General features: G+C 36.8%; 1 protein-coding gene across 1 annotated transcript in view; it reads right to left on the reverse strand.

Annotated features, from left to right (window-relative positions):
* Window positions 1-1278: 1278 nt before the first annotated feature.
* LOC113037899 (mannosyl-oligosaccharide 1,2-alpha-mannosidase IA-like) overlaps window positions 1279-22671 on the reverse strand; it is a 77071-nt gene continuing 55678 nt past the window's right edge. The window contains exons 4-10 of the mRNA XM_026195223.1: window positions 21165-21288; window positions 20646-20739; window positions 13142-13257; window positions 10008-10227; window positions 8527-8699; window positions 7620-7735; window positions 1279-3681 (exon numbers count right to left, since the gene is read on the reverse strand). Of these exons, the coding sequence (XP_026051008.1) occupies window positions 3555-3681; window positions 7620-7735; window positions 8527-8699; window positions 10008-10227; window positions 13142-13257; window positions 20646-20739; window positions 21165-21288 (970 nt within the window). The 3' untranslated portion in view covers window positions 1279-3554. The remainder of the gene's footprint in view (window positions 3682-7619; window positions 7736-8526; window positions 8700-10007; window positions 10228-13141; window positions 13258-20645; window positions 20740-21164; window positions 21289-22671) is intronic.

Here is a 22671-nt window from a genome sequence, read left to right on the forward strand (position 1 = left end):
CAGTGCGATATGCAACACAATGCGTACAAATAAAATACTGTATACGTAAAAATAGTCAGTAATTATGTCCCCAGTGGATGCAACAAATGTCTAATTTATAATGGGTTTTATTGGTTTTGTCTGGTTGTGCTGGGAGACGCCATCACGATATGTTAAGGGGAGACACATTTCCGTCACACGCTTGAAGTATTCGGCCAATCACAATGCACTGGATAGCTGGCCAATCAGCATACTCCTCGCTTTTCAGAACCATGAGCTTTGTAAAATCGTCGCATTTCAGAAAGGCGGGGCATAAAGAAGCAACAATAATGTATATTATGTGGAAAATAATGTGTTTTTTTTTACCTTAAACCGCATAAACGCATTGCCTTACGCCAAATACACAACATAATGTTCTTTACATCAACATCATATGACCCCTTTAATATTCAGTCCTCTAACTGTTCCAGTTGTAAAAAAAAAAAAAAATTCTAAACTGCAAAAAAAAAAAAAAAAGGACATAATGCTAATAAAAGTATGATCGATAGAATGATACAGAACAATAGTACTACAGACAGATATAGATAGATAGATAGGCTACTGATCCGCTGTCTAATGATTTACTGTAAAATGAATAATCTGTTGATAAATTTCGATAAAAAATTTCAATAAAAAATATCCCCATTTAATAAAACAACAACTCAACATTTTATTAAAAGATCGTTTTATTCACAATTTAAGTGTAACAAATATAGTTTATCAAAAACCTTTGCTGCTCTTTAATATAATTTATTACATCAGATCATAAGATTTATATAAATGATGGCTGGCATTTTGCCAGAATGAGATATGTACAATTAAAAAAAAACTAATTAAAGAAACAATAATAAAACCAGACTTTCCCACAAAATTAATTGCATATATATTAAAGAAAAAAATGAAATCAGACTATGTGCAATGGAATGATTATCAGCAATATTGTACAGTTACATTTCTGAGGTTGTCTCATGAAGGAATAAATGACAAGAATCACACACACAAAAAAGGCATTTTCTATGCAAGATCATCAACACAATATCTAAACAACAAATTCTTAATCTGAAAAGCACATCTCCTATTCTGCGTATCGCAACCAGATGCGAGGAAACATCTGCTCCTGAACGTCACTTAAGAGTCGCTGCAGGATTCTCAGTCACAGCTTGAGGAATCACTTTCACTAAAGAGACAGCACAAATCGCTAGTCCGCGCTAAGCCGCGGCAGTGCTAAACATCATTTAGATTCGCAGTATCATGAATACAGTGAGCGTGATGTCTTATCTACAGTGTCACAGTGTTTTAAGACGGGCCTCCCTCGAGATGATGGTACTTTCATATATTGTGACTCCTAACTCTGACAGTACGCATTTCGTACAGCGGAGAAATACCATGTCAAGCGTTGCAGTCGCTGGCCTCAAGAGAGGAATCTCTGCGAGGTATTTATTTTCACCTAGGCGCCACACCATGCTAGTTAAGCAGGGTAGTTTAGTTTTGAGAAGTTTTGGGAACACTGTCTAAATGTAGACGGTAGCATAAGCCCTACTCCACCAACCTCAAATTTGATGTCTCAAATTCCCAAAACATACTAATAACATGGGAATTGGTCTATTCTTCCATGAATTGGAATGTGGTTATGGTATGTAGTGTATGCGATTCTTTTGTGAGTGTGTGTGTGTGTTGTATCCAGTGCCATGGACTGATTTGCTTTCATTGTTTTGCATCTTTTTTTCATTGAAATTCCTCATTTGTGCTGTCACGTTGTCCTACAGTAATATTCCTATTATTTTCTTCATGGAGAACCCAAATATACTGATTTATATTTTTATATAGATTCACAACTTTGTGCTTTCATGATAAATCAAACGAATGCACAAACAGATAAAATGATAAATCACAACAACTAGGCCAAAGTATGTTCAATTCACATTTGGTGGTACATTCATACAAATATATTCATTCCCCTTTTTGACTGATGCTGCCCGTGTTGTCCTAATAAAACACTTTTCCAATGGATTCAAGCAGCTTCATCGCGGTTTACTACAGAGCTCATAAAGGGACATGGCGATTACATGGGAGAAAAAAATATATATATTTCAGTGCTTATGTGTTCTCACAAAATCTTTGCATTCTTTCAAGAAACTTTTGGGTTCACTCACAAATATGTTTGTTACTTTAACAAACTTAGCAAAACCTTCGTTAATTCACAAAACTTTGTATTCCCCCGGAAAAATGTGTTTGCTTGCAAAAGTTTTGTGTTCGCCTGTTAACTTTTGTGCCTGTTCGCAAAACTTCTGCATTCGCTCACAAAAAGTTTTGCATACCACAGAGAAACTTTCGCATTCACTAGGGAATTTTTGAGTTTGATTGCAAACCTGCATTCGGCAGAGAATCTTTTGCTTTCGTTTACAAAAACTTCAGAATTCCACAGAGGAACTTTTGCATCCACTCATAAAACTTCTGTTGCACATGCACAACTTCTGCATTCCACAAAGAAACTGTTGCCCACCTTGCAAAACTTTTGCCTTCACTCAAACTTTTTTTTGCATTACCGAGAAACGTTCCTTGCTCGCGAAACTTTGAAAACTAAGTTTCTAGGGAAAAAGCATTAGTTTTGCAAGTGAATGCGAAAGCATTGAAATTGAATTTTTCCCTCTCATCATATTTCTTCCTGTTATCATGTCTCCTTTATGGGCTCCATAGTTTCCCTGCTCTTCACACTGAAAAATGACAAAAACCCTATGTCTTGAGTAATAAATTAACACAAAGTACTCTATTTTACATGTCTAGGATAAAAGTCTCTGCCTCCGTTGATTAAGTAAACAATCAAAACACATTTTGTACACATTTTATCAAACAAAGTAAGCTTACAAATGTAGAGGAATGAACGATAAACGACTGATTCCTACATCCATCACGAGGGTAAGAGGGCTGTAGGCCTGTAGGAAGATACCTTCGGTCACAGCGAAAATAAATCGAGTGTTGCTATTACAACTTGACTAAAATGATCAGTAAGACTAAAAGGCACTAGTGGACTTGGTTTCACTACCTTGCTGTCGAATAAAGCCTCAAAACACCAAACCAAACCAAACCTCATCCCGAAAAAAACAGACAGCAAGAAACAGCGAAGTTCAGTGGATGTCTCTCATCTCCGCTCCTGTAAACACACATGATGCAAAAAACACAAGGATGCAGATGAAATTTGAATTACCTATGGCTTTATAACATGTGTGAGAGGGCAAGTACGATGGAAAACGAACTGGTCTGGTCTCCTCACAGAGGAAATATCGTCCTTCTGTGTCTCTGAGGCTCAGAGACGTGTCCATAGTGTCAAGGACAGAGAGAGGGAACGGGGCAGCATGCAGAATCCCGAGAAGAGACGGAAGAGGCGAGACGGCTGTGGAGAAACACATGAAATTCCAGACAATTCCCAAAGGACAGGAACTCGCCAGCCACAGGGGTTTTGTGTCCATAGCTCTTGTCCACTGTTAAAGCAGGTCCAGAAAATGACGTCTCGGTGGCGCTTTGGGGTTGGATGAAGATTACTTGAGATGGTTTGCTATTTCTACATTCTGTTTCTTAATGACGGGAAGAGGATGGGCCTCCGTGTTGAACACCCAGTGTTCGAAGGGCAAATGGTCATCGTCGGAGAACAAAAGATACAGATACCTAAAAAAAAAAAAAAGATGTTTCAAGAGCATTTTACCATATAGTTAATCACAGTGAGATTGCCTGTAAGAGATCTGAAAAACATGATTATGAACATGAATTATAAGAATTAACATCAGGTTTATGAGAGGCAAATAATTACAGTACAGATTTTATAACTTTTCACAATATGAATGGTCAGGGTTCACCCAAATTAGTTTAGTTTTATGGGTTTTTAGTTTAGCAACGTCATGTTTAGTTGAGCAAGAGTGCTTCTCTTCTCAAATATCCACACGATTCAGACTGCGATACTGATTTTATACAAAAGCTGAATAAACACAAAGTTAATTGTTAATTTGTTTGATTTTTGCAAATAAAAATAGTTTAAAACAAAGCCCATGCAGAACTGCTGTGCATCTACAGGAAACACAGTCTCACTTTATTTTGAGGTCCAGTTCTCGCTAACTACTGTATTAACTATGACTATGACTCAAACTCAATATTACGGTTTAGTAAGGTAGTTGTTAAGTTTAGGTTCTGGGTAGGATTAGGGATGTAGTATATGGTCATGTAGAATATGTGCTTTAGAAGTACTAATAAACAGCCAGTATGCTAGTAATACCTGTATGCACTGTTTGCTTGTTTCGTGCCAAAGTTTAATAATTAGTATGCAAAACAGTACTAACACAAACACCACTAATTATCTCAATTAATGGCAATCCACATAAATAGATCTACCTCTTAAAATCTGAATGTTTACTTCGTTAACAAAACATGAACATCTCCCAAGGGCTGATGAAGTACAGCTGTCTCTGCCAAGCAAAAGACTGCCAAGACAACATCAACAACGTAAATGGGGGGTGAAGAATACAAACTACAAAAGGTCTAAAGATTTCACTTCCTTTGGCTGAGAGCAGCAACTTGTGGCCGACAGCCACAGCTAAAGGACACTGCTTTACAAACAAAGACCACAATTCAAAACCTGCAGCCAAGGACGGGGAAAAAAATCCCCCACAGGTTAGAAGGCACATCTTTATTTGGAAGGCTGGATGACACTCGTAAAAATTACAGTCTATAAACTTTAGCTGGAGATGGCATTGCTGATGCCTGTTTCCTGATGAAGTTGTGACCTTGATAATACGGTTTCTAACCCTCCCTCCCTCTCGGTTTCCTCTCTGAACAGACATGCATCGGTTGGAGATTCGCTGATGAAAGGCTATCTTCTCCGCTGCCCTTCTGAAAATATAAGCTGTTGACCTCAGGCCTCCAGAGTTAAAGCTAAATCATGTGTGTCCATTGGATAACCCACTCCTAAATCGCACCTGGCCTCTTTCTGCAGAAAGTATGATCTTCAGACCTTCAATTATGGGTTAGAAAGAAACTGGAAAGTGAATGGCAAATAAAAATAACAGAGGTCATAACTGCATCTGCAAGTGAAATGGACCCGACGACCATCAAGCTGATAACCACTTTTATATTTTATCTCGGGCCATATTTTATGATGGATATAGCTGAATGGAGGTTTGGAGGTGTCATGGTTTTAATATGCAAAGCCACAAAATATGGAATCAAAAAAAGAAGAAAAGAATATCAAAACTGGACAAAATGAATCACTGGGTTTTATCTAATGGTCAACCAATATGGATTTTTGATGGCAGATGCTGTATTAGAGAGCTGATTTATATTTATGATAGCACGCTATTTATTTTAAAGATAAAGTTTAAAAATGCAAAACACTTTACATCGTAAGACCTACTTCATATATGAGTACATATGATATGCTTTTCAGCTTTAAACATGCATGTATATATTTTTAATGATGTTCTTTTTAATACATATATACATGCAATTTGTTTTTGACCCCATTGTATAAAAAAAAAAAAAAAAGAAAAAAAAAAGAGATTCTTTGAAATACCTTCTTTTCCACAGAGGAAAGAAAGTCATTAATGTTTGGAAGGCATGCGGGAGACTAAATGATAATCACATTTTTTATGTATTTTGTAATGGTTCAGCATCTGGAGCAGAGCAGATGTCTTGGGCTGAAGTGAGCATGTTAAAGAGCACAGTCATGCCCACAAACACATTGAGAGCATTTCTATGAACAGGAAACTCTGATCCTTCAGCCCGCCAGACAGTCTGGCTCTAAAGAAGAATCATTACTTAATACACACTTACTGTGCAAAAGCAGTAAACGCAAGCCAGAAGCAACAACAGAATGAGAAACAACCAGAGTGGCAAAAGTTGAAAGCAGGGGGTTCTGGATGCACACAGTCTCTCTCTCTTTCTCTTCCTCGCTCTCTCAAACAATTGCTAAGTCTTTTCTGTGCTCAATTGTGTGCACTGCACTCCTGGCCAAAGTGCAAGCGCTCCTCCAGAGTATTAAAGGCAGGAGAAATGGAGAGCCGCTGTCTGGCGTGGCAGGATGAGACTCGAGCTGTGATTTCCTCTTAAAACGCAATCAAATGAGAGGATTGAAGAGCTGGGATACAGGATACAGAAGAGTACAGCAATCTCACTGATTCCCCAGCTCTTCATTTTGGGCCCTGACAAAGTAATTGACTCTTTCTTTATTCATTCCTTTCATTTATCTGTGTCTTTAATGATGAATGCTGTGTGATAGGGATGTCTGTGAATGAGTTCCAGCTGTCACAGTCTTGTGTCTCAATCACTTCACCTTGACGATTTTTGCTATGACAGAAATATGGCTCTATTCATGCATTCTGAAGAGTGAAGAGCTCTCCTCTCCTTTTAGTCAGTCATTGCAGAATCATAAGCTAGTCTCATTCTCTTAACATAACTATATATTGCAAACCAAAGGGCAAGAGCTTTGTGAAAGTCGGAAGCTCCAATCTGACTGGCTCACTGATCTGACTCGATCTCAGTAATCAGAGTTTACAAGCTCATTTTACCCCAAGGACAAAAGACATAGCCTACATAACATTTTGCGTATAGAAAATGAAGACCATTAATCATTTGTTGTCTTGCACTGTAACATCATTTTTATGACAATTAAGCACAGTTTCCCAAATTCTCAAACTGTTCCCCCTCATTATTCTGACTGATGACTCTCATTAATGCAATTTTACAAATTACAATAATAAAACTATTTTATGTGGATCAGCATTCATTCAACACACATTAACATTTCAATTACAGTTGCCATAGTACATAAATACAGTAGTCTTTCCTTCTTTCTAGTACTATTTAATGTTGGGAAAAATGAACAATATCAGTAACGCCATTTCAGCTTCTATGGCTATATTTATGGCAAAAGCTGTTTTGTTAATCAAAAATAAAACGTGTTCAAGATAATATTTTCTAAAAAAACATTTTAGGTTTACTTGATTAAAAACATTTTTTTTAAAGTATCAACAGAATAAAAGTTCTTCAAAGGGAAAGAAGTATGCTTGATTGATTGATAGTGGACATTGCCAAGATTAATACTAGATACAAGATTACATTTGATTCTATTTAAATAAAAATTATTTTGATACCAGCAATTAATAAAAGTGAATACATATCTTGTCCAAACCTCCCAAAAATTTGTATAAATAAAAAAAAAAAAAATAAATCATAATTATACCGTATTTTTCGGACTATAAGTCGCACCTGAGTATAAGTCGCATCAGTCCAAAAATACGTCATGATGAGGAAAAAACATAAGTCGCACTGGACTCTAAGTTTATTTAGAACCAAGAACCAAGAGAAAACATTACCGTCTCCAGCCGTGAGAGGGCGCTCTATGCAGCATAGCGCCCTCTCGCGTCTGGAGACGGTAATGTTTTCTCTTGGTTCATTTGTCTTAGCTAATTTCTCTTGGTTCACGTCAAATTAATTTAGATAAATAAGTCGCACCTGACTATAAGTCACAGGACCAGCCAAACTATGAGAAAAAGTGTGACTTATAGTCCGGAAAATACGGTAACTATGTACAACTGTAACGAAAATGTTGTACTCACTTGAGTGTTTCGGCCAGGTAGAAGCTCTGCTGCACGTCATCATGGTTGGGAGTGTTAGCGTAGACGTCTCTCACTCCACTGTAACCCCCTTCCACCCTGCAGTACTTCTCCAGAGCCTGGAATTCAGAGATACAAATGTACCTGTCAGTATCAATGTAATAGTTTTACACATTCCTAGCAAGCGTCATGTAGCCTGCTTTTAATTTTCAGAGACAGGACACCGATGCAAAGGTGCTTACTGGGTGAGAGCTGCCCACTCTCGCTTTAGGATATTCTAGTCTCTTAAGACAAACGTCTTGGGCTACTCCTTAGCCTTTCTGATTTTCAGTTAAATGGTAAGTCCAAACACACAGAAAATTAACAGCACAGATCCCCTCAAGGAGTCTCATGATTAAAAAAAAAACAGTTTATGTGCTAAAGTTTAATACTCGAGGTTTAGGAATTTGTTTGAATACCAAACCATGACAGGACATTATAACAAACATATTTATCTATTTGAAAAGAGTGTGAAAAGGGACATTTTAAGATAATGAAGATTTGATAAAGTCGTTTTTGGAGCATAGAATCAAGCTTTTCATCGAGTGAGTGTTGAGCCGACACATTTTTCTGAGAGAGGAATAGATGGCGGAGGGAGAGCGAGGGAGGAAGAGATGTGATGTGTCGCCTGAAGGGATAGACACATCACAATGGCAATCTGAAGTCATTATGATACAATTACAAGGATGTGAGACCCTGGCGGTCTCCATTGTCTCTAATCCTGCTGCGCTGAAGTGCAGGGAGCATCTGAGGGAGGGATAAAGCCTCGCTGTGACTCAGTCTGGCCTACATCCTGGTAACCTAATATGGCGACGTGTTTACCAGTCACATACTGGTGGCGTTATGCAATTAGTGATGCGACAGTTCTGACCTGCACCGCCTCCCAGCCCCACTGTCTGTATTTGGGGTCGTGGGTGAACCTCCACATGTACATGTACGTCTCGATGACCTCCGGCCTCAGGATGAAGTACTTCTCGTTTTGCCGCGTGGCGATGGCTTCAACTCCGCCGTCGAAACGGAAGGCCTCAGGACCCAGCTTCATACCTGAAACACACATGCTGTCAAATTCATCGCATAAACGTTGGTGTTGACAAGGGATTATGGGATTACATTGTTCCTGAGATGAAGAGAAACACTATTTCGATGTGGTGGATTAAGGGCTATGGCATAATCTGGACCTTTGATAATCTGCGGCCGCTAAAAATACCTGCGCTTTATGAACAGGCCAGTGATGACGGTGTATGTGTGTGTTTAACAAGGGATTTGTGTGTGTGTGTGTGAGTTCAGGGTTAACAGCAATGGATTTAGGGAGTCTCTACATTGGCCATGTGACTATTATTGAGAGAACAGTTCACTTTCGGGTGAGGATTTAATAATTCTCACTAGGATCTGTATGAAATTGCAGTAGTGGCCCCAAGGCTTTGGAATAGTTTACCTTTACAGATAAGAACTGCATCCACATTGGCGTCATTTAAGTCCCTTTTAAAAACTAATTTATTCTCCCAGGCTTTTTTGCTAAAAGCTATTCAGTGATATGTTGTTATTTGTGAAATGTTTTCTGTGTATATGTTGTTTGCTTATTTATTTTTTTAGAATCTGTAAAGCACATTGGTCAACTTGTTGTTTTTAATCATGCTTTAGAAATAAATTGCCTTGCCTAAATCATGGCACTGGCACTGAACAGAGTGCGCAAAACAAGCAACTTGTCTAGTAAAGTAACCAATCACAGCACTGATGTGCAAAAACACATGACATACTCCACAGGCATGTCAAACAAACACGAAAAATGTTCTGCAAAAACAGCTTATAAAACTATAATTCACATATTTACCATTTTAAGTAAATTATTTAGTTTATATCTTATTATTATTTATAGAATTTTACTGTGTTATTGCATATTATGATAAATAACTTGCTCTCCTTATTTGCTGGTCTTTTGTTTTGCATAAAAGCTTCTGCTAAACTAATAAATGAAAATAAATAAATAAACTGAATAATAAAAAAAATACACTAATCTCCTTTTCATTACCAAAAATCATCTTGATATATATATATATATATATATATATATATATATATATATATATATATATAAAGTTATACACACACATTGAATCTGAATTGGCTGGCGAGGGGTAAATAATAGAAAATACAATGGTACAAAAATAGGCTAAATGTTCTTTAAAGAATTTTCTATAAAGAATTTTCTATTTCATTTTCTAACAATAACTATATAATGTGTTAATATACATATTTATATATTAATTTAATTTATTTTTACATTCGTTTATTTATTGCTGGAAATGTTTAAAGTTTTTGTTTCACCATTTTCAAAGCAGTTCTCCCACTCACTTGTTCGGGCGTAAGACTCATGACACGTGCGGGCGATCTCAGCCGCCAGTTCCATCTGATGACCCGTCTTATCATCAGGGCCTCCGTCCGCCCCTAAAGCGATCATACCACCGGCGAAGCAGGTCAGGTGACCCATCTTATGTTCCAGGAGTCCACCTTTCCATTCAGCGATATACGTCAACCCTCCGCTTGACTTACGGATCAAATTCTTCTCAATCGCCTGCGCACAGAACAGAGAATGAAAACAAGAGATCACTTTAAATGGTTATTTAACATCAATTTCTTCTCTCTGTGGTTATTTATTCACACTGTGTGGGTTAAAAGGAACTTTGTCCTTGTTTGCAGTTGTTTTGTTTGCCTAACACAAAGAGAGACATTCAAGGCTTCGGAGTGATTTCATTCTCTCAAAAGCGTCATCTGAACAGTTCAAGGCCCGAAGTAAGTTAGATCATAGCAGAGATCAGGGTCACAGCCGTGTGTGCCAGTGTTGTGTATTTACAGAAGCGTCACACACATGGGAAATTAGATCCTTATCTGCCTGGAAAAAATGCCTCTGTGCATTTGAATGGAAAACTTGAGACCAAAGTCAAGTGTGCTTGATGCTCTTTTTTTCTTATTTCACTCTCTTTGTTCTTCTATTTCATCATAAATATGGCACCAGTGTTTTGGAGAAACTGAAAGTAGTTACAGCACAAGCATAGCTTTTTTTTTCTTTGCACTGATAATGCACTGATGTAGGCAACAAGTAGCAGCATGGATGCTTGTTTTGTCTAATTGTATAACAGAGTAAGAGGAGTAAATAATCAAACATCTTCTCCTAGAATGTACTCTCCAATTCTGGATCTTGTATTACTCTGAAGAGTTTATACAGCGATCACAACAGAGTTCATTATCCTGTGTATTACTCCTGTGCCAATGTACATATCAATGGACATAAAATATTGATTCGAGTTATAATTATTTTATTAAACAAAAGTAAAAGAGTGTGGAGTGATACATGAAACCGCAGCTACTGATAAACTACTCTCCTGCCGCAGAACGGGGAAACATAAATCACTACTGTAAGGTATGGGATTTTCATCAAAACTAAGCCTTAAAGTTCAGGACCACCTCAAATATTCTGTAGAAAAACCATTTGTAGAACTAAAAAGTAATGAAAGTAAAAATGAATTGAAATCAGTGCTGCTTTTATTGTTAAAGTAAAGCGATTAAAAATCATCTGTGCTGAAAATATAGTAAGAAATACTACAGCAGTATGTAAAGAAGAAAACATTTATATTTATATATATATTTTTAAATCGTTTAAACAATATATAATGAATATTTTTTAATGGTTTAAATAATATTTATAAAAATAAAAATAATCAGATGACCTTATGATGAGGATCTGTATACTTTTTCCAAGCTTACCATAACTAGAGATATATAGGAAAGTCAAATAAGAGATCTGAATGCTAGTTTGTAACTCTGAAAGCCAGTTGCAAAACAGCTTGCCCAACACTGTTTGCAACAACAATGAACACTTGAGTATTTAGCATTGCTCTAACAAACGGATCTCAATCTGCTGCGATACGTCAACCGGTCGTTGCCGTAATGTCCTTATTTTTCCCCAATGGTGCAAATAATCGAATGCCACAGCTGAGAGGTGTGGATAAAAGGAGATGATTGAGCGGCCCATCCATGGTTAGTGAGATAAATTAGTGTAAATCAGGCTGTACAGAGAGAGAGTTAAAGGCCTGATAAAGAGCTCTCTGTAGCTGTAATGAATGCCTGGGTAAAATGATGGACAGAACGGCCCTGCTGTAAGCCTTCTCTGAAGGTGACCGACATAACACACTTTTCTTTTTCTGGATGATTGGCCTGGAGTCCAAAGTGTGTGTGTGTGTTCAAGTCACCCCAGGGAGGCACCCAGACAGACGGCCAGAGGGACAACATTATCTTAGGCAGGTTGAGATGGTCCTCTCTAATGAAAGTGAGGATTGGGTTTGTGGTCTGTAACAATCAGTCTGCAGCAGCTTTCCAAAGCTCTCACGGACGGCTCCAGCAGAACAACGCTTACACACATACACCCATACACAAACTCACATCAACTTTACTTTTCTACATTTGGACACTATGAAAAGGAATTCCAACTCACAACCTTACAACCCACAGAGGATACATTTCTAGCTCAAGCCTGAACAAAAGATCAAAATTAGCAAACACTTTCAATATTCACATTGGGAAACCTGGAATCCTGAAACTTGACATTGCGAAAAACAAAAACAAAAAACATACGGAACAACCACTTCCATTATTCTAGTTAATAAACTTTAGTCTGACTAGAAATCAATTTTCAATTTTATCTGTGAATGATAAACAAGCTGTGAGGTTAAAAATAAATTATCTACCAATTCATTCATATTGTGGACCATATTATGGAAATAAAAAGAATAAATAATAATAAAAAAAAAAACTTGAGAATTGAATTGGCAAACAGGGCACCGAGTTACAATTTAAATTTAAATTCAATGCTGTATAAATAAAATAAAAATAAAAAAATAACAAACCTTACAGTTTTAACAGTATATTTATTTTTTTGTAAGAATTTCCCATATTTTATATATATATATATATATATATATATATATATATATATATATATATATATATATTATAAAAAATGGAGTATTTCCAGAAACATTATAAAATATTATATACACAATCAATGTTTGACATCTATAGTATTATATATTAGCTATATAGTTAAATGGCTTTTTTTTTTTTGCATTATGTTTAATAAAATAACTTAGATTTTATGTTAATCTTCTAGATTGTACTACTTTACTCTTTAAAACGAACAAACTTCAATGTGTATTCACCAGACTGTAATTTTACTGTTTAGTTATCTGAAAATTATGTGTGAAAAATAAACTCTGGTATAAACTCGAGACTGTGTTGGTACTGAGTTCCTATTGGACACTGAAGTAGTCTGTATCCTCACTATTTTGCTGACATAAGTCACTTTAGCTTGCAGGTCTCCTCCAAAAACAAGGATGTCAAGGATGCTCTTGTCTAGTCGGCATTTGATCAAATGGCCAGTAGAGTGTAACATTTCTCTGGGCTTTTTCTCTTTCTATAAGATTGGACTTTACCTGCAGGGCATCGTAGTAAAGCTTCTTTCCCTCCTCATCAGTTTTGTCTGACATCAGCCAGGCCTTCAGCAGGTACTCGTAGAAACTGTCCCCCAAGCCTCCAACCGAGACGTGATCTGCAACACAGGCAAAACAGCAGAGTGTGTGAAAAACTCTTCCTACATTCATGTGCGAGCAACACAATAGTCTGCTTTGACCAGAACAACACACACAAACATTCACGCAGTACAAGAGATCTAAAGAGACATCTCTCATCAGCCATTTTTACAGTATGGTGACGAATGTTGGAATTGAATTGTGCAAATGTCAAAAAGCGAACCTGGAGTGCTTCACATTCAAAGAGGAGCATTATTAATCAGAGAACATTGCTTAAAGCAGTGACAACACTGAAAGATATTTTATTACAAAAATACACTTAAATGTGCTCTGAATGAATACAAGAATAGAAAAAAATCACACAGAAAGTGAAATGTAGTAAATTTTTCTACTGTAATTGTGCACATAAATCATTTAAATTAGATTTTAGTATCTAAACCTACAAAGTTTGGGTTACATGATCTTTAACCACTAAGATCCCATAGAAGTATTAAAGGTATCATTTGTCATATATTTGCAGTAAAATATCCCAAAACCACTAGGCTAGTGTTATATATTTTGTCAGACTGATTACGAACTATGTTTTCAACTACTTGTAACTCATGAGAAAATTCCCATTCTAAACAGTGACACGGGGCAGTGCAGTCGCCTGTCAAAGATGGTAGTTACCCTTTGTTACCGCCTTTACTGACGTAGAAACCACATGACAATAGTGTCGTGGACAAACGCGAAAGTAGCTTCGCGACAAACTTCAACTAGAAAGAGATGCTGATCTCGCTTGTGTTTTACTCGACAGGTGAGTTGTTTTGATTCGTATCTTTACAGAAAATGTATGCTATTATAAAAAATCAACAAGATTAGTATCATGGGGCATACACACTGATCTATATATCTATATTATAGATCAGTGGGCATACAGGCCAAACGCGGGGCATTGAATCTCTAGACCCGCGCGAGGACGCATCTGATCCATAGTCTGATCGTATCTTTGCATTGACTTTGTATGTAATCTACTTGCGTAAATCGGTGAACTCGCGTTAAATCCATGATTTATCTTTCCGTCTGATTGATGGCCGTCAGCAGTTGGGTAGAAGACAACAAATCCCATCATTCCATGTTCCTTCTTAGCGTCATCAAACCACGCGACTGTTATTGTTTTGGTAGTGCGCCCTCTAGTGGCAGGTCCTACAACTTGTACCTTTAAATCAATATCTGAATTATGTTGAGGTGAACTATGTATGCTTTATCTAGCAAAATCCTTCATTCCGGTCTGTGTGTGTAATGAAAAATGAAATGTGTGTTTCCAGGTGGAGTGTGAATGGGGCACTGCGTTCAGTGCTGTCTAGTCCACTGTGTGTGAGAGATGAGAATCTGTGGCTCCAGGGGCAGCACTGTTGTGTGATTGTCTGATTGATGATCAAGCTCATGAATATTTATACCTCATTAAGCATTTGTTTTTGAGATTGATACGTCAAGAGAAATCAAGTTTCAGTTCAGAAAACCGTAAAACAAATACACTGCCATGCAACTATTCAGAGAAAATGCACAGACAGGAAAAAACAAGCATTTTGCTTTAATTTAAAGTCTCATTTTAAATGTCAAAGGGGCTTTTATGCTCTCCATTTTGTCTGTTAGCACTCAGCTAAAATTTTTGAATTAGGCAAATTTTTGTTAATCTTCCTCTGGGATACTCAAATTATACAGCTCATGGGCCAAAATGTACACCAGGGGCCATTGAATAAAATGACCTGCTAATAGCCGATCCTTGATTTTCATATGGTTTTAAAGCATGCAGTAACCAGCAATTACAGCTAAATGTGCTACATCAGCCTTGTATATATATCCAATCATAAGTGCTGGTCAGAGCCTTTTCATTTCCCAGAATAATACAAAGTGAAAAGGTTCTTGCATACAAATGCATGAATAGTTCTTACAACTTCAAAAACTCTGTCAGTTTGTTATATTTTATCTTTAAATGTCTTTAACCTTTACAAATATATCACGACTTAATATTCAAGAAACTTTCAATACAATTCCTCTGTAAAATCCATAATGGCACCATCTCATTCTAATTGGATGCATCATGATAGGTTTCATTTAATTTTAGCTTACTAAATGAAACGCACACATTTTAACATGCTGTAAAAGGTCTGTCCTTTTGAACCAATCATGATGACAGTATTTGCATATTCTAATTCTCTGCTTCACAATTATTAAAATGAAATAAGACCTAATGAATTTAGAAACCTTCTGTGAATGAATATGGTTATCAATTATAAGTACATATAAAAGGGTGAAGTCAGCAAGATTAAGAGAAGTCTCTTATACTTAACATGGCTGTATTCATATGATCAAAAAAATGCAGTAAAAACAATAATATTATGAAATATTATTAGAACTGAAAATAACGGTTTTCTATGTAAATACATTTTTTAAATCTAATTTATTCCTTATGATGGCAAAGCTGAATTGAATTGAAAAGATCACATGACCCTTTAGAAATAATTCAAATGTTTTTGATTTGATAATTCACAATATTTGTTTGTAATATAATAGCCTTTATTCACTTAAATGTATCCCTACCAAAAAAAAAAAAACAAAAAAAAAACATACAGACCACACACTTTTCAATGGTAGCGTAATTTAAATATATTGCATAAAAATAGAATGTTAAAATAAAAGTCTGCACGGCAAGCAAAGTGACAACAAAAACTAGATCACTTCGGTGACTTTGACAAGTACTCAGTAATCAGTTGTTATTTTATTTTATTAATTTTTTTTTCAGTGCATTAGTTATTATAATGGGATAGGTCTTTTCATACTCTAGCAGTACAGACACAGTCATTGATAAACTCATGGCAGACAGGATTTGCCCGCGGGCCAGACTTTAAGCACCTCTGCACTACCTGATTTAACTTCTTATTCACATAAGATGACTTTTCCCCACTGTCATAACAACATAGTTCACACACATCACACAGAATCTCCAAATTTCGCCAGTGTTGGTGGTAAGAGGGCTTCTTTGTGCAAAGGACCTGTGAGGTTTTCTGTTGGTAAAAGCTTGACAGCAGGAAACAGAAGTTTTGCTGTCAGCTCTGGCAGTGCTTCCTGAGAAAAACCTGAAAACCAGCTGAGCTTTTTACCCAACAGACGCTGGGAAAATGTGAAGCCTCTCTGTGCAGCACTGAAGCACACAGAGCAGCCATACACATTTCATCCACAGTCACAACACAAAGCAAAATACAAAGTGACTAAATTACAGCCAATCAGAATATATTCAATCTTTATACAAAATTATGGGAAATGATTTCACTGTGGGAGAGGGTACAAATGCAATGTGACGACATAGCAGCGTGGCTTCAGAAAACGTACATATAGACTATGGGTGCGTCTCAATCAGCTCCTGAACTCATGAATCAGTAGATCGTGTACACGAGTATGTCATTGGTAAGTTCCCTGACTCACTGCACATTGAGCGTCAACGGACAACATGGTAGAACGTCATCACTGGAATTCATAAACAACAGGCAGGACCGATCTCTTTTTAATTTTATTCTTTATACTCTTAACACATCGTTCTTTTACATGTCCTCACAATATTTCGACCAAATATTAATTATAAATGTTAATTAGATGTGCTCATTACCTGTCCAGCGATGTCTGTTTGTTGAAATATACTACAAAATGGTTTGTCTTTTCAAATCTTCTTTCGTAAGTCATTATATTTATTGAGTTGGCTCATGTGGTTTAGGTTTCAGGCTTCATAAATGTGATGTTGTTTCCAGTAAGGGAGCATAGTGAGCATCGATGCTCTCTCATTTTTGCGGTGCATTGTGGGATTTTTAAGGGAGTGAACGTTCCAGTGCACTGGAAGGATTTTGTGATTGAGACAGCCCTTAAAATGGTCGACTCCCTGATCCGTGCCCTTACTACTGAACAAGGGAGCTGACTGAGACGCAGCCTATTTCTTTGAGACATTTTTGTCCATTCTGGAACTTGACAATACAAATCACTAAGTACTTTTTTCATAGGGAAAAGATCAGCTCAAATATTCGGCCTAATGGTGTATGCACACCAAAAGCGAAGGGAATATTCGCATCGCGAAACTAGCAACTAGTCGTGGGATGTTTTCCGTGTCACTCGCACGTATAAAAACTTTGCACTTGCTATCCTCCGTTTTCTGATAAAACCGGATGTGCCAATAAGCTCTTCACCGATTGGCTGGTGTGACAACTTTTTACTTTTGCGAAAGACGCGATTATTGTGCATTCACTGCAATCACATCACTCAATTTGCATCGCCCAATGCAAATGTGGGTCTATTCATGTCATTGTATTTGACTTTGTATGTAATCTGTAAATAACTGAATTCACTTTTGGTGTGCAGACACCATTACACTTTCTTTTGTGTATAACAAAAGTAAAAAAAACAAAAAACATGTTAATAATTATACAAATAATGTATTTAAATGAATATGTAACTGAAATTAAATTTGAGCAAATTCATTAATTACATTTAAATAAAATTACTACATTTAATAAATGAATACATCAATGATGATGAATTAAATTAATTCTTTAGAACAAACAAGATTAAGTGTTCCTGCAAGTGTTCCTATTCCCTTATGAGCTTATTTTGTTAGCATGTAACCTTATAAGACTTACTAGCTTTTGGAATTTCTGTCAAGTCGCACTTATGAGGATAAACTGAAAAGAGCTATTCTGCTATGAAACGAGAATTTCTGACAATGTAAAACTAAGTTTGATGTAAGACAATGAGAAAAGAAAAGACGATGGTAGATTGGGGAATATGTAAGATGGTTGATTCATTTTGTTGTTTCATTAAGGTCAACCCTTGAGCTACTAGCTGCTCAAATCCAGACATAACAACTGACCCATATGGAAAGCCCTTCAGGACTGTTCTGAGCTACTTGTGTGAAGCAAAAAGACTGATAGCTATTTTTAAGTGCAGCCGTACGTTATCATCCCATCTTCCCTGCGGCCTGCTGCCATCTCATATCATTTTTGTTTACGATCGTCTAAACAAATTACTTTTGTCAAAGCGTAAAAAAAAGAAGGACTTGGTCCGATGCACAAAAAAGAAAACTGGTTTTCTGACAGCTCAAAAGCCTCTTTCTGATTTCCCTCCGTTCCATCAGAATTCATGTGTTTGTGTTATCCTGACTACACACACTGCAGAATCTTTGTTCTCCTCTGGCTCTTCATCATCAAGCGTCTGGGTCATCGCTGACCATGAAGTTAAAACAGCGCTGCTCTCCACGCTAAGCTGCCAATATAAATCCCTCGGAGCGAGGACGGCAGAAAGCTGGCTAACGCGGCAGAGCAGGCCTCACTGCTGTAGGACCAGCATAAAACATCCCAAACTACTGATGTGTGTGTCTTCTAGAGGAAGAACGTAAAGTAAAAGAGTGTGTTTATTTCTGCCTGTGTTACATAATTAACCCTGAAAGCACAATGAAGAAAGTCAACATTTATTGACAGTGTCAGGGTAGCCAGCGGTTTAGCCTCAGTCTCATATGGTTTACCCACAGACTGTCTGCTACAGATCAGACCAAAAAATGTCAAAGGCAGGCTATATATATAAGCCAGCCTTTGACATACGTATATACAGACATACGTATATACATACATACACATATATATATATATATATATATATACATATATATATACATATATATATACATATATATATACATATATATATACATATATATATATATATATATATATATATATATACACACATACACAGTACAGACCAAAAGTTTGGACACACCTTCTCATTCAAAGAGTTTTCTTTATTTCCATGACTATGAAAATTGTAGAGTCATACTGAAGGCATCAAGGGCTATTTGACCAAGAAGGAGAGTGATGGGGTGCTGCGCCAGATGACCTGGCCTCCACAGTCACCGGACCTGAACCCAATCCAGATGGTTTAGGGGTGAGCTGGACCGCAGACAGGAGGCAAAAGGGCCAACAAGTGCTAAGCATCTCTCGGGGAATTCCTTTAAGACTGTTGGAAGTAGAGATCGACCGATATGGGTTTTTCTATAGCCGATGCCGATGTTTAGAGGTCAGGGTCAGCCGATGGCCGATATGTGCTGACGATTTTTAGGGCCGATATCTTGAAGTTTTCCCCTTCATTTGCATGCTAAAATGTCACACTAATAATAAGTGGATGCACAACATTTCTAAACTTATCATCATTTATTGAGCACTGACTTGAACCATCTCTCGAATCGGTATTAAAATTAAATATGTATCCAAAGTTAACCAAACAAATTAATAAACTGACCAAGTATTAAATTATATATATATGTCAGTCATTTACATAAAGTTTTAGAGCATTTATCAAGTAGAAAGTTTGTTGGAACATAAATGTAAACACAAATATACATTTAAATAAATACAATTTTAGAAATAAAAATCAATTAAACTGAAAAATATAAAAAAATAAATATATAATAAATAAATAATAGTGCTGCAAACACACTAGCAACCAGCAACATTTGTGTCTGGTATAAATGACACAGAACATCTAATAATAATAATGACAATATTTTCAGTTGTTTCACACTTTTTTGTTATGTATATTATTCCATATATAATTCCACATGTGTTAATTCATAGTTTTGATGCCTTCAGTGTGAATCTACAATTTTCATGAAAATAAAGAAAACTCTTTGAATGAGAAGGTGGGTCCAAACTTTTGGTCTGTACTGTATATTATATATATATATATATATATATATATATATATATATATATATATATATATATATATATCAATAAAAAAATTAACAATATAAAAAGTAATAATCATAGGTATTATAGGTATCATATAAAAGGTTTTGATTGTCGATATTCAAAACTCCAGCTACCAACTAAAAAAATAATAAACAAAATCTACTAATAATACTTTAAATGAAGTATTCCTTTAATTAAGAGGCCCTAAAAAGAATATGTGTCCTGATGGTCTCTGCTAGAGTGTTACAAACTTGACAAACAGCCAATGTGTGTGTGTGTGTGTGTATGTGTGCGTGTGTGTGTCTCAGTGTTTCTCCCTGCTGAATTCAACACCATAATTTCAGAAATACACAATAAATCAGCATCAAAAACATGCATCATGCCCTAAAGATTAGCTCTGTCAATCCACTACAAAAATGACCTTGAATCTGCATTTAAGTGTCACCACTAGAGTGTTTTGTGTACAAAACTAAGAGAAACACTTCAATTCCACTCTGAGAAAGCATTTCGCTGGACAACTTGTGGATAAAGACGCTCATTTTAATCATGACATTTCTGGGAAAACTTCTTTAGAATATTATATTTCTATGAATTCTCTTGAAGTTCTTGAGTATGTGTGCGTGTGTTTCTGGACTTACGCTGGCCCCACTGTCCACTGTTAGGGTTCAGGTAATTTGGGTACAACCCTTGAGGTTTGTCCAGTCGATTCAGCACCTTTCTGATGTTCATTACCTGCAACGGCAGAGCATGTATCTCTTATATCATCACGTCAAATGATTAAGCCATATCTAAGCTCATCCGGAAAATGCAGTAAACAGCCTTCTTAATGCGACCAATGTCTTCCTGCAGGGGACGGGACTCATAAATCTACAGACTAGGTCACTTTCACAGTTTGTACAGCCTCATTCAGAGCTTGTAATAGTGTCATTTGTCTGTGTCTATATTGCAGGTCAGGTCAGCGGATTCATTCGCAGAGAATCAGATCTGATAATTGCAGTGAAACAAGCATCAATATAACAGTTACGAGCAGAGGTCATCCTGGGTCACTATTGGTCAGCTCCTCAAACATTTCATGGCCAACAGTCCTCCAAGTTCACTTTTAGTTCAGTGTGGTGTTTAATGTGCCACAGAGGTGTAACGCGTGAACTGCTGCTCACCTTCTCTGCAAAATCTGGTCGCCCGGAAAGCTCGCTGAGATGCATGAACTCCAAATGCAGCGTCCCGTATTCGGCGAGAATACTGCTTCCTCCTGACGCCCATGGCCAGTTTCTGCCGATCCCACTGCATGGGGAAGAGGAAAGAAGAGAGAGATGGAGTTCAATTCAGTAACTCAGCGATCATGAGATGTGTGTATATACATTTTGTGTTGCTCTGAGAACCTTCAATCAGTGAAAATTCAACCAACCCAAATTTTTAAACCAGCATCTCATGTAATTTGATGTATTTCAGAATGAAAAAATATTATTGATATTAATATTAACAACATACATAATATATATACAGTACATATTTACACACACACAGGTTCAAGAATGACTTACTCAAATTCAGTACTCAAACATCATTAATAACACATATTACATGGTGCCAAGTTGATTTCATGGTCTTATTTTACTGAGTGGCCGTGTTTTCCTCCTGTAATTAGAGCTGCCTTTATTGACTTTCACTGGCACAGTTCCAACTAAAAGTTGACAACTTAACCCGACCTGGTAATGGAAGCCACATCTCCTGACCAGCTGTTACTACCTCGACAGCAGATCCGCTCAGTGTCATAACACCTCTGTGTCTGCACCAGTAAACAAAGATAAATTACTGCTGAGTAGTGACACGTAATCACAGCTTTAACAGAACGACACTCTCCACTTTATTTTTAAAGCCTAATTCTATAAAAGAGCGTGTAGATAGTTATGTCATTAAGATAGTAAATTACACACAATAGCTCTGGCCAGAAGGAACCGAGTACTGCTGAAGTACTCTTAACGGTATAATTTGGAGGCTGAATTTATGTGAATGTTTTTCTATGTGTGATGCAACTGGATGGCAAAGAAGTCCATGCACGTCTGTATAATTAATGAATAATCGTTTTGACTCCAATAGGATATTTTCTAGCCTCTGGTTGTGAATTCTTAATAACAAAAAGGCCTCATATTTCAGGCCACAGCAGGAAATGCGTGCAAACACCTCTGGAGTGTTGCTACCAATGTCATCATTTTTTTCACGGCGCTGATCTGCCTCTAGCACTACAGACCTCTGTGCATTGCACACGCTGCAGGGCTCTACAGTGCAAGTATTTGAGTGTGGAAATTGCTGTGTGCGATTCAGTGACATCTGAGACCTGACCAAAACTTGCTAACGTACAATACTATCAGAATATAAACACCTTACATTCTAATTACACTGCGGATGGCTGCTTTTCAAAGTCAACAAAGTGCCCAAATGCAATGGTTTAGGGATAGCCACTATTTTCTGTCTACTCATTAGCTGTACGTAAATTACACCATATAATAATGTGACCATTCAATAATATAATTCTAAAAAGTATTACATGTATAACATGTCACAGACCAATCAATAAAACATGATTAATAGCTATTTACAAACCAGCGACCTGTTATGCAATATACAATGTTTTGTCAAAGATGTAAAAATGGTGTAGAAAAACAT

The sequence above is a fragment of the Carassius auratus genome, chromosome 20, assembly GCF_003368295.1.
Source record: "Carassius auratus strain Wakin chromosome 20, ASM336829v1, whole genome shotgun sequence".
NCBI classification, from domain to species: Eukaryota; Metazoa; Chordata; class Actinopteri; order Cypriniformes; family Cyprinidae; genus Carassius; species Carassius auratus.